This window comes from Ipomoea triloba, chromosome 8 (genome assembly GCF_003576645.1).
Source record: "Ipomoea triloba cultivar NCNSP0323 chromosome 8, ASM357664v1".
NCBI classification, from domain to species: Eukaryota; Viridiplantae; Streptophyta; class Magnoliopsida; order Solanales; family Convolvulaceae; genus Ipomoea; species Ipomoea triloba.
The window spans coordinates 6,307,764-6,321,913 of NC_044923.1; the positions used below are offsets into that span (position 1 = coordinate 6,307,764).

The following is a 14,150-nucleotide window of genomic DNA, read 5'->3' on the forward strand; positions in this document are numbered from 1 at the left end:
TCTCCCCCCCCCCCCCCCTCACTAAGTCTTTTTGTTTATAGATCATTTCAAATTTCATTATGAGAATTAGTGCTTATTTGTATTATTTTGCAAAGAGTATGAGTTGGAAAGCATTGGAAGCAAAGAGGAGTATTTTCATGCATTTTGGTGGGCATCGGAGTCAAATGGAGGCCAAATATGAAGCTATGAAGATTGAGGAAAATCTAGGGAAGTCATACCCCCATGCGTACGCCCGTCCCTATAGGAGTACGCAAATTCAAGCCATTTTTCCGTGCTCACTAGAGTGTTCGTACCCCCTTGCGTACGCCCGTCCCTAAGGTCGTCCATGTGTACTCTGCCATTATTTAAGCTCGTTTTTCACTCATTTTACATGATTTCGACCCCTAGACGAACCCTAGTTGGTTTCTTTCACTTCCTTTCATATTTTAGGTTAGATTAGGCTTAGATTTAGGTTTTACAACACTTTTGAAGCTTGTAATCTTGGATTTGAAGCTTGGATTCCATCATTTCAAGATTGTTCTTCCATTTTCAATACATAAGTTCTCCTGCCTTTAATCTCTTTTCTTTTGCAAGATTTATGTTTATTACTTGTGCTTTTGTGTTCATTATGCTATTTAATTATGAGTAATTAGTTTATGGACTTGAGTTAGGGTTGTATTATCTATTTTGATATGATGCTTAAGTTGTACAAACTCTAGATATTTTTTAGGTTAATATTTAAACAAATTGAAAATACTTAAGCATATTTTCAAAAAATAAAAAATAAAATAAAAAAATACACTGGCGCCTAAGCGCCGGTTACTCCCCGCCTAGGCGTCCTAGGCGCTAGGCGCTCCCCTAGCGCCTAGCGATTTTTTCAATCATGAAAAATATAATAAATATTAATATTTTGTTCAATACTTTCACATGAGAATGTACGACACACATTTCACAACATATGAAACATGTGGGAAAAACTACCACTACCAAATATCAATATGCGCTTGTAAGATCAAGAGTTCAAAGTACAACTAAGATCCTAGTCAAATACACAAACACAATCAGGCAAATCCACAGCTTCCCTACACTATAATATCATTGCATGACGCTGCCCTCTATATTACCACCAGTAACTCAATTGCACATGACACATTACCAAAAATAAATAAATAAAAAACAAGTACCGAAGATGAAAACAATGGCAATGCTACTCAAAAGAGAATTTAAAAGATTTAGAGAAATTCAAACCAAAAGTCGTATTTATTTATACTATCATTTTTACACTAATTAAGTATTTAGACTAGCGTTTTTACAAAATTACAAACATTTATTTTAATGACAATTATAATCAATCTTTCATATATTATCTTGTATTCATATACTTTGAATTACTGATTTAAATAAACAAATTCAACATTCAATTAAATATACATGAATCTCCTATATAATCTTGCATTGATATATTTTGAAGTACTTATTTAAAAATAAACATTGGGCATTATCTCATTCGCGCAATGCGCGTAAAAAACTAGTGTGTGTGTGTGTGTGTGCGATCAAATGTGAATAGGATAATAATCGTGATAAGCGTGGAATAATTTGATCCATCAATCTAGGATGATCAATGGCTAAAAATGACGAGGTCAATTTTATAAATATTTGTAAGGGAATCAGCTTATGGATTCAATGCATCTAATTCATTATTGTAACAAAACTAATTAGATCAAATTGGTTCTTTTTGGAAACTAGCACTAGTAACCCAATTGCACATGAGATACTACCAACAAAAAAGAAGCAGACAAGCAATAAAGACGAAGACAATGATAAACCAGTTCATTTCATTTCAAGTATGTAAAAAATGTACTAATTACGGGATACAAGTATGTAAAAAATGTACTAATTACAAATAGGGAATAAGAATATATATAGATCAGAGCAACACCAAATTCAGAATAATATTAACAATATGCTTACTAATTGTTTTACAAGTTTGGTTAAGGATACTCTAATAAGCTCACATGCATATTTTTCTTTATCCTGGAAAGCACGATCGATTTGGTTAAGGATATTTAATTGAGCTCAACTTTTTCAACTACAACCTTTAAAAAATGGGGACAATTCAATGTCTGCATGTATACATTAACCTAATAACGAGATGGCCGGAAATTGGAAAGCTAGCGATTTGTAATTTTTTAATCCTATAATAAAATAGTAAATGGTTGTTAGAAATAAATTTTAATACTTTTATACATTGACCTAGGAGTCTGGAGAGCAGATATTGACCCTAGTACTCTTGATCCCACAATAAGCTTATGCTAATGGTTGTTAGAAAATCGATGGTTTACCTTCATGCCAGCTAATCAAATATAATTCAGAGAGAGGTAATTCTAGGCTTAGACTATTGACTTAATAATTACAAGATTACGTATCAGTTTGATCCTTAATAGAAGTGGCTTATTAAATTTCTTGGTTTGAGCTACTCAGCTATGAGCAACCTAAATTGATTTCTCTTTGTGATCCTTTAATTTACCAACTAGAGTCATAAGGTGAGATTTATTTAGTACACACATTCGAGTAGTGGTCTCTCGTCACTTAAGAAATAAAAAATTTGGGAAAAACCTATAATAATATTTTAGTTCATACGCTAATGATTGATTAATGTAAAATATTTAAAAGAACATAACTTTTTCTTCTCATGAATTTGTGATAAAAACTTAAAACAGATTAGTTTGCAAATCAGAGTTATAACAGGAGGCATGGACCATGGTTCATCTTGCATTGTGTATTTTGATTCAAAGCAGTAAACATATTATATGCCTTTAAATAAATTGAAAGTTTATAATATGTTAATTACGACACATAATAAGTTAATTGTAGTCACATAATATGCAATTAACATATTATGTGTTATAATAAAAATATTAGGTGCCTTCAATTTATTTATAAGCAGCATATAATTTATTAATTGAAGACATATATATTAACTGCAAACACATAATATTTTGATCAGTGTGCACAATGTAATGTGAACCTTGGTCTATGGTATAACAATTCCATAACACATAACAATCTTGAAAATGTCTATTTCATATTCTGAAAATTAAGTTATTCCTCTTTAATCAGCATTTCCCACAAACACACACATATATATATATATAGGCCAATTATTATTATTATTATAGTAATAATAACCCAATCAATTGTATATGTACCTTTTATTTATGATTCATACAAATGTATGAACCATGATCCATGGAATGATGATTGAGTGGTTAGTTACTCCTTGCACAGAGACTGGCGAATCCCCATAAATCGTACATAAAAACTCCTTGCATAGAGACCGGTAAAGACAAAATCAAAAAACATAGAAAGCGAGGACTAGCTTAAACTAAGGGTGTGTTTGGAAAGTACGGAAAATAATTCCTGAAAAATATTTTCTAGAAAATGAGTTATTTTCCAGAAAATGAGTTCATTTTCAATGTTTGGATGTACTCTGAAAAATTGTTTTTGGGTGTTTAGTTCATTTTTCAGAAAATGAGTAGAAATGTATAATTATATATTTTTATTATTTTATTTAAAATATAAAAATATATAAACTAATAATATTTATTACAACAACCAGAGCAGTGCTGCTATGGTTTCCGGCGGTGGTTGCTGCTCAAAAACCAGTCCGTCGGATTGAACGCCGTCCCTCTCTGTGGCACGAAACCATTTTCCGGAAAAATGACCTTATTTTAATATTTTCAGTGGTCAACCACATTTTTCTGGAGATTGCCGAACACTAAAATCTCGAAAAATGATTTTCGGAAGTTATTTTCCGAATTACCAAACACATTCTAAAAGCAGCTAGAGCATTGGCCACCTAGTGTGCCTCAGGGTAGAATGGTAGACATGAAACAAAGATGATGACCACGAAACCAATAAACCTTGAATACAACAAACAACATTTCGGACCAGCCAAGGGACTTGTGGCAATGCAAGACTTGACAAAGTGGACCAGAAGAGATTAGTCAACCTCAATTAAAGATGGACGCTTAGCAGCAAAATCACACTAACTAAGCGCAAATTCAAGAGTTAACACCTTGGCTTCCAAGGCAGATGAAGCTTCCAAAAGAAACAAAAGAGCTACCACCAGATTGCAGCATCTAATCAAGGATCATCTAATCCTAGTTCCTCCATTCACTTTGATTACATTTGTATGTTACTTTACTTTTCCTTAATTATTACTTTAATAATGCTCTCTTTTAAAGTCTTGAGACGCATAGCTTTCTACGGCTCATATACACTTGTGCTTAGCTGCACATTGTTTAATAATTTCCATTTACCACCCATAGAGAATGACACATCGGGAAAGCTACACCTTTTCTAACTTATTTTCCATCTCATGCATGTTGAGCATAAATATAATATAAATATAAATGTGCAGTCCAATTATTAGCTTAGGCTTTTAGTTGAGATGGAGCACATGCTTCAATTTGATATCAGAGTCATGATAAAAAAAGAGACTATGGTCCACGTCATGCTTCGAGCCCATCAAAACAATCGGCCCGCACACGTGAGGGGGCGTGAACTTTTAGTTGAGATGGAGCACATACTTCAGTTATGCATATTACGATTATAAAAATACTTACATACATTTTCACTTTTAATCCTTATTAACTATCATTAGATCACTTCAGTTGTACTCAAAAAAAAGATCACTTCAGTTCTTTCAAAATTTTCAATTTGATCAAATTTAGCCAAAGTATAGTGGGGTGAATTGTAGTGCAAGTGGAGACGTTTTCAACCTTTTAGCATGAATTTGATGGATTTGGAAAAGTGAAGAACCAAACATTAGGCACGGAGTTTAAAGTAATTGCATTATTTCCAAGACTCAAATCGAAACCTTTTGTTATACTGAGAGAGATCACACCATACTAAATGTTGAAAATATCGCCATCTTATCCACACTTCAAGAGTGTCAAGAAATTCATATGTAATAATTCTCCAATAACCAACTTAGCTGTCTTCATCCTGACAACTATGATCAATTTATTAAAACTGAAGTTGACTCTGATCTAACAATTAACATATATTTTTTTAAAATAAATAAATAAGCAATAATTTCAATAATGCCTGGATCTATACATTTGAAATTGGAAATTAAAGGATTTGTAATTTGTTTAATCCTACAAAAACAAAGTAATGGTTGTTAGAAATTAATTTTCATACCTAGATATATACATACATTGATCTAGAAGTCTGGAGAGCAGAAAGTTATCTTACTACATTTTTTATCCTACCAAAACACAGTAATGGTTGTTAGAAATATTTTGGCCAGGGAATTGAATAAAGTTAATGATTTGAGGTTAGTTAACAACTGAGATAGAGATCATGCATGGATGTGGAGAATAAAGCTTATGTTTGCCCAAAACCTACTTGCATTCATCATGATCCTCCTCGAGGTCTCATGGATTTGATCGAAATCAAGAAGCACCGTTGTGTTGGTGTTGATAACTGGGTTTTTGTTTTCTCTAGGGTTGAATGGGTTTAAAGGTCATCAACAATGAAACCAAATGCAAATTTTTGTTTATTTAAATTCCCATGTTAGCATTGTGGAAAGATTACTTGGAAAATCTGAAGAAAATGCTAATAAGTGAACAAAATTTTAAAGGGAAATATGTCTAATTAGATCTTATTTTAATCCAGGTGTGAATTGAACAGTTATTGATGTTAGATGGAACTATTTGACCTTTTTTTGGTTTGACAATAGGTTTCAGTTATAGAAACTAGTAAATAATATATGTTTATGGCGAATACGACTTTAAAGATGAAAAAGCACTCACAGCAAGTTTTCTTAGTAATAAAAATAGTTTCACTTATTATTATTTAGAAATAATAAAAAGCACTCACAGCAAGTTTTCTTAGTAATAAAAAGCACTCACTCACAGCAAGTTATCACTTCATTGTATTTAGAGTAGTGAACAATATAAATTGTTTAGCGTGGTAAATTTTGGGTTGATTGGTATTCCTACAATAAGTCAACAAGTGAGGTAGCAATATAATGGATATTAGAAAATTGGAATGCCCACATCTATCAAATCTAATCACGCACGTGGTGCAAGTTGTGCATAAAATAAATTTAGATGGTACAAGTTGCTCAGTTGCTCACTATATATATAGTTGGCGTTTATAGTTTTCTCTCTTTCATATATAGTTTGATGTTAAGTTTTCGAAGATCGACATACAATTGCAGTGAGAATTGGTGAAGAAGATTTCAATTAACACCTTGTCTACGTTTTCAACATGGATGTTGAAAATCCTCCTCCTCCCCCTCCTCTTCCTCCTCCTCATCCTCATCCTCATCCTTCCAACCCTCTCGTTCTCGTCCTTCCTCCTCCTTCTCCTTCTCACAACCCAGGCCCTCTTCTTCCACATTCTCGTTCTCATCAGTTATATCGTAATTTACTTAATCATGAACTTCAACTTCGAAAAGGTAATTAATTACCAAATAATTACATACTATATATATATATATATACTAGAGTTCACGTGCGGCTGTGTGGTTGCACCACTATGTATATAAATATACACTGTTAGAAAATGCACAAAACAAATATGCACCATTAGGTTTGCATTACAAAAAACACACCACTAGGTATGTAAATATACACTACACAGTGTTCGAAAATGCACAATAAGGGACATGGGAATTATGGTGCATTATTTTGGGTGTGTTGTGTCTTTTTTTTTTTGTGTATTTTCATTGGTGTGCATTTTCTAACCTTGAGTGGTGTATATTTGTATGCTGGTGTATACGGCACCTACAGCACGGGAAGGCACGGGCAGATTTGTATATATATATAACTCCAAACAATTACATATAACGCATGAAAACTTATGAATATTATTTTGGATCTCCGATCTACTAATTAACAATAGAATTATTTTATTCCAGAAAAATGCAAAGCTCTGTATCATGCTGCCATAAATGGGGACTGGAAAACTGCAGAAGGTATTCTACTTGACAGACCAAATTACGCTCGTGATAGCATTACAACAAGAAAGGACACGGTTCTTCACGTTGCAGCCTTGGGAGGAAACACATTATTTGTGAGGAAGCTAGTGGAGATGCTAATGTCAAGTGAAGATTTGGAAGTACAAAATGACTATGGATGTACTCCATTCTATAACGCGGTTGTATCGGGAGTAGTGGAAAACGCTAAGTGTATGATAGAAAAGAATGATAGTCTACCACGTATCCGGTCGTACGGTGAGATCACCCCTATCCATCAGGCGGCTTTGCAACGACATAAGGATATGGTTTCTTACCTCCACACTGTCACACCTTTGGAGTACTTGGAGCGCCATGAACGCATTGAGCTTCTCAAAATTACTATTTATAACCACATGCATGGTATGCATTCTACACTTTCTTTTTTTTTTTTTTTTCGTTTGAGTGACGAAAAAAAATATTTTGATTCTAGTTGGTCAACCTAAATTGGTTATTAAAGCTGACAGATTCAAAGTAAGAATGCCCAATAAAATGCTCTGTTGATGGTTAAATTTATAACCTTATAATAATTACTAAATCAACAGTCCCTGACCAATTTGGTTGGAGTTGACCCGTACATGCTCTTTTTAATTTGCTTTGCTTATTAGGAGTAGCTAGTAAAGAAAAAACCATCCATCTGCTCTAGAGCTTCACTACCCAAAATAAAGACTATACATATAATTGCAGATGTGGCATTAAAGATCTTAACGGAGGACAGAACATTAGCCTTAGCTAAAGTCAACGGAAATCGATCCTTCTTGCATATGTTAGTTCGCAAACAACGTATAGCACCTACCGGTGGTGACAAACAAGAAGCTGGAATTTGGCAAAGATTTCTTGGCTCAACTTCTGCACTACTCTTCTCTACGCGTTTCTGTTAGACTCTTATACATTTTTTTTTTTAATACTACTAACTCTATTAGAATGCAGTATCTGTTCATAACTACTTTCTCAACCTATTGAAGCACAAGAGTCAGTATTGACTCCACTAAGGCTCGAACTCACCACATCCCGTATAAAGGGAAGGGTTTGATGCCACTGGATCACAAGTTCCTTGGCATAATTAATAATTACACTTTCTTCCAACAAAACCACTTCAACCTCCTTAACTTTAATTAAGAGTTAGTTAATTTCTTATTTAGTACTCTCACTATTAAGTATTTTCAATTTTAGTTATTAACTCCTAAAATTATCAAATTTACTAATTTAGTCCTCAAATATTGAATCCTTTATTAGTATATATTGAGGACTAAATTTGTGATGCTAAAGGGGGTGTTTGGTAAATAGCTATTAGCTGATTGGGTTAGTGAGTTTTACTAGTTGATAACATGCATTAGCTGATTGTAAAAAGATATTTGGCAAAAGTTAATCGAAAAAATTGTTTTGGGCAGTTTTTTGAATTTTAGTGTTTTGGAGCATTGAGCTGCTACAAAAAACTAATTAATCAAACACTTATATTAACTGCTTAACCAAGTCAAACAACTAACGCGGGTCAAATAAGCCAAAATTGATTGACAAGCTAACTAAGTTTCCAAACAGGGTCAAAATAAGAAAATTAAGACTTTATTTTCCGTGAAGGAGAAACATTTGGAGCAATAGTCATGAATTTCCAATTTTACCCTTAATGTTAATGATTCAAACCAGGAAAAACTAACGGTACGGTAAATAAAATTGGAAAAGATTCAATACTTACATATCGAAGGCAAAATTTGGTATATTTAAAAGTCAATGACTAAAATTAGAAGTGTGTGGTTGATTAGAGGATTAAATTCAGAAATAACTCTTTAATTAATTTAAATGGTGTCTCAAAAATGCAATATACATATGAATTTATACTACATACTTAAATTTTAATTACAGTGCACAATTTACTCTTCAAAAAAAAAAAAAAATTACAGTGCACAATGGAATTGAAGAAGAATGTTTAGCAAATACACAAGCGGGAGAGTTACTTGACATTATTTGGGAAGAGCATCATAAGCTACCTGATTATGAGTTTAGAGAAGTAATTACGCGTGAATATGAGATACTTCACTACGCTGCAAAAGAGGGGAATGTTGAGTTTCTAGACATGATTCTTGAGAGTAAGCCTGATCTGTTTTGTGAGCGCAATAAAAGCGGGCAGACTATCCTCCATGTTGCTGTGTTATACCGACAACAGAATGTTGTGAGTTATATATGCAATAAACAAGGCTATAAAGATATCATGACTCTCCTCCTTGACGATAACGGGAACAACGTTTTGCATTTAGCCGCAAAGGCTGGAAACACATTATTGTCTCAGGATGCAGCTGATGACCACCTATTGATTGATGAGGTACGTATAGTAGGTGATCCAGAAATAATATAATAATGTAATGGAGCTGAGCGGAGGGAAACGCATACAAAGGTATTGCTTGAGTGTGTGGACGGGTAAACCAGCCTTGCTTGTGAGTTGTGACATTAGCTTGTAAAGGGTTGTTCAAATTGACCCGCTCAAATTAAGAGAATTGAGATTCGAACTCCATTAGAAATGTGTATCCCTAATCCCGTTTGGGGTTACACCGGAGCTAAGGTTTTAAAATGCTTGCTTGCTTTTAATTAATTCTATATGGGTCACACTTGTGTGAGACCGTCTCACGGATCCTTATTCGTGAGACGGGTCCGGTCGGTTCAAAGTAACATGCAAATGTCATACTTATATGTGCAAATGTCATACTTATATGCTCAAATATAACACTAATTAAGAATACAATTTTTGTTACTTATAAGAGAAAAAGTAATACATTTTTCATAGTAAGTAATGTTGACAAGTACCCCTTACTTATTAGGGAAAATATAATACTTTTGAGGAAAAATGTAATACTTTTAAATCAAAATGTAAAAGTATTGTATTTTCCCTTAAAAGTATTACATTTACCCTTATAAGTAACAAAAATTTTAATCCTGATTAGTATTATATTTGAGCATATAAGTATAACATTTGTGTGTATAAGTATTACAGTTGTATCTTGATCCGACCCGACCCAATCCGTCTCACGGTGAGACGGTCTTACACAAGTTTTTGCCATTTTATATATGTTATCCATTGAGTCAATTTAAGGGTGTGTTTGGTTGACAGGTTTTGGTATAAGTATGGGTATCAAAGTGATTGTTATTATTTAGTTGACAGGTTTTAGAATACCACTATGGGTTTGGAATACCCTACTAATTGAAAAACTTATACCCTTATTAAATAAGGGTTTCATTTCCCTTCCTCCTTTCTTCCCCAACTATTAATAATCATTCTCATTCCACCCTACCACCAAACATGCAAAATACTTTCACCAAAACCCATTACCCTTACCAAGTATTTGATACCCTTACCAAGTATTTGATACCTTCCCATGTACGAACCAAAGACACCCTAAATTCCTTAGCTTCTGATAAATTACAGCAAATACCCCTTATTAATTATGCATACAGGAAATGGAGGCATTCGCAGTGCCAGAAAACAAGAAACATAAGGAGGAGAAGATTATGCCAGAATCAGCTCTTCGGTTATCCACAGCAGCCCTTCAATATGAAAGAGAGATTTCATGGTTTATGGTGAGAACGTACTTACCTACCTACTGAACCATATCCTCCTTTAAGCAGTATGCATTTATATATAGCTGTTTGATTGATGATAGCATTTGCATTCACGGATCGGAATAGCAAGTGTAACAACCATAATGATCGCATCTCATATATATATATATATATATAGTCATGTGTGGTCACGTCTTAACATGCAGTTAGTACGGTCGTACTATGCATATAAATATATACTACTCAATGTTAAAAAATGCACAACACAAATATGTACCATTATGTACGTATCACCAAAAAACACACCCCTAGGTATGCAAATACACACACAGTGTTAAGAAATGCACCATTAAGGGCAGGGGAGTTATGGTGCATTATTTTGGGTGTGTGGTGTATTTTTGTGTATTTTCATTATAGTGCATTTTTAACATTGATGAGTGGTATATATTTGTATACATAGTGGTGTATACCGCACCGACCGTACGGGAAGATGCGACCACATTTGAATATAAATCTATCTATATATATATATATAGAGAGAGAGGATTGCGTTTACATAAGAACCTCTCAAGTGAGAACTAGGGACAAATATGACCCCTCCGTCTGTGATGATTAAAGACAAAATCAATAAAAAAAGAGGGGGGAAAATGGTGTTATTTATGTAATTTTTTATAATTACCATGGTATATTTAGAAATATTTGATAGTATATTTAGAAATGTTGTAAGTGCACAGAAGTCACTATCTTATTCTCAACCGTTTCTAAATATACTCTCAGTTATTTGCGATGTACGGTCTAGAATATCTAAATGTACAATCATAATTACAAAAATGTCACTGTTTTTTTTTTCATTTTTTAATAAATTTTAACTTTTGATTATTCTAGAATCTAGATGGACATATATATTAGATTTGCCCTGGTTCTCACCTGGGTAGTTGTGCTCATTTGGTCCCTCTATATATATATATATATATATATATATATATATATATATATATATATATTCTAGTTTGGTAATTATCATTTAATTTTGAGGTGTCAGGGTGTGGAGAAGATTGTGCCGTCATCATATCACTACATGAGAAATATGGAGGGCAAAACCCCAAAGCAATTGTTTTTGAAAGAGCACATGGAATTAAAGATAAACGCAGAAAAATCCATTAGAGGCACAGCAGATTCATGCATGATTGTGGCAACCTTAATCGCCACCGTGGCGTTTTCTGCGGCCTTCACTGCACCAGGTGGTAATGATGACAAGACAGGCATACCCAAATTTATAAAACGGACAAGTTTTACAGTTTTCACAATATCGGATGCTGTGGCAATGATCTTCTCGATGTTGTCAATTCTCACATTCTTATCCATCCTCATTTGGCGCAACAGGGACGATAATTTTCATGTGGCATTGCAAAGATTGTTCCTAGGATTCGCAGCAATGGGTGTGTCCATATGCGGGATGCTCTTTGCTTTTACCTCTGCCTTCTTTCTGGTGTATGACTGGGCATGGCAGCCAATTCTCATTGCCTCATTTGCGGCTGTGCCAATTGCTTCCTTCTTGTTCCTAAATACTAGGCTGTGGATTGATGCTATTGGGTCAATGTTGCTTAAGTTGCTTCGCTTCTCGAAGCAGCAAATTAAAAAACCTTAACCCGCCCTCAAAGCTACTCCCATCCTGAATTGTCATGTATGTTTTCCTTTCTACATTTCTGTTTTAGACTTCAATTCAATTGTATTTCAAGTTCATCAGTTAATAAACCGGAATGTTAATTCAAACAAATCATGGTTCTCTATGAGACTTTCCAACTGCAGTTGTTAAGTGGATGGACAATTTTGTAATTTCCTCTCTCCCCTCTCTTATTACCCAACTACATTGGAGATCTCATCTTGTTCCTAGGTGTTCATGTTCCTGTCCATCCTCAATACGCGTTACAGACAAGACGAATTTCTTGTGTCGTTGCCTTTAAAGTTATTGGTCGGACTCACAACACGACAAACAAATACCTAGAGTATCGGGTTATCGATCCACATGAAAGCGGGGCTATCAAGCACTAGTTACTAATCAATTCTATTGAAGCTAATCCTAACATAAAGTGTGTTTGATTGATTACAAATGTAAGAGTAATCAAAGAGAATAAAGAAAACAAGTTGACGAAAACAATAAAGTAAGAGTGAGATTTCTGGATTCGTGTTTAATCACATAATGTCAATCTAAAGTAGATATTTAATTTGGGTTCAAACAAGTGTATGTGGATGATTGTATTCAAAATAGGGAAGGAATTACTCCCATAATTCAAACCCACAATAAGGAACTAATCAAGGACAAGCAATCTAAATGAAATCCCTTAACAAAATCCCTTTGCATTTTGAAATCTTCGAATTTCTTTAATGCAATTGTGAGTTTATTGTAATTCTCCTGTTCATCTCCTTCACCTATCTTGATGAGAACTTCTCATACTTCTTTCACCGTTTTGCATTTTCAGGCCTTTGGGAACGCTGCATCATCGATAGCTTTGAACAAAATATCCTTGGCAATATTATCCAAGTTATTTCGTATTCTATCTTCTGGACTCCATTCGACTTTTGGTTTTGAGATGTAAGATGGTGTAGTGCTTGTGTGTTTTGATGATGGGTTGACTTTTAGAATTTCAATTGGACCATCAGAAATAACTTCCCATATCTCATCATGTAAAGCAGACAAATGGGTCTGCATGCGAATTTTCCAATCATCAAATTTATCTAAGGAAAATAACAAATTTTGAGCTAAGTCTCTTCTCATTTTGAAGTTTAGAGATCTGTCTAGCACTCAAGATTTGACTCAAATAGACAACCATTCTGATATCATTTGTTGGTCCCGATTGGATGGGAAAAGTCTAAAGGAGGGGGCGGGGAGGTGAATAGGGCTGTTAACGAACCGAACATAAACGAACGGAGGTTGTTCGTGTTCGTTTGTTAAGGATTTTGGGGTGTTCGTGTTAGTGTTCGTTTGTTAAGGTTTTTGAAAATCCTATTCGTGTTCGTTTGTTAAGCGTTTGTTAGTGTTCGTTAACGTTCGTGAACACGTTCACGAACTTGTTCGTTAACGTTAACGAGCACGTTCACGAACGTGTTCGCAAACGTTAACAAACATGTGTTCACAAACATGTTCATTTACGTTCATGAACACGTTCGTGAATATTTAACAACCAAACACCTACACATGTTCATGAACACAATTTGTTCGTGAACAATAAATAATCTTCGTTCATGAACAATTTATATGTTTGTAAACATGTTTGCGAACATTATTAAACGAACATTAAACGAGCTTGTTCGCGAACATTACTAAACGAACACAAACGAGTTTGTTCACGAACATTACTAAATGAACACAAACGAGCTTGTTCGCGAACACTTAGCAAACGAGCTTACCACTGTTCAGACTCTGTTCGTTTATTAACCGAGCTCTAAATTTTGTTTGTTAATGTTCGTTTACCTTAACAAACGAACATAAACGAACGCTTACTGAGCCCGAACACGAGTAGTTTGTCGAAAGCTCTGTTCGCTAACACCCCTAGAGGTGAATAGACTTTTCAACAATTTTAAAAATTATAAC

The 14,150-nt window shown here is 34.1% G+C and overlaps 1 protein-coding gene across 1 annotated transcript; it reads left to right on the forward strand.

The window, feature by feature from the left end:
• The first annotated feature begins 6,261 nt into the window (after nt 1-6,261).
• LOC116027649 (ankyrin repeat-containing protein ITN1-like) lies at nt 6,262-12,206 on the forward strand. Its single transcript, XM_031269354.1, has 5 exons — nt 6,262-6,451; nt 6,914-7,372; nt 8,908-9,326; nt 10,454-10,576; nt 11,601-12,206. Exons 1-5 carry the CDS (start codon nt 6,262-6,264, stop codon nt 12,204-12,206), a joined length of 1,797 nt encoding a protein of 598 aa, XP_031125214.1.
• The last annotated feature ends 1,944 nt before the right edge of the window (nt 12,207-14,150 follow it).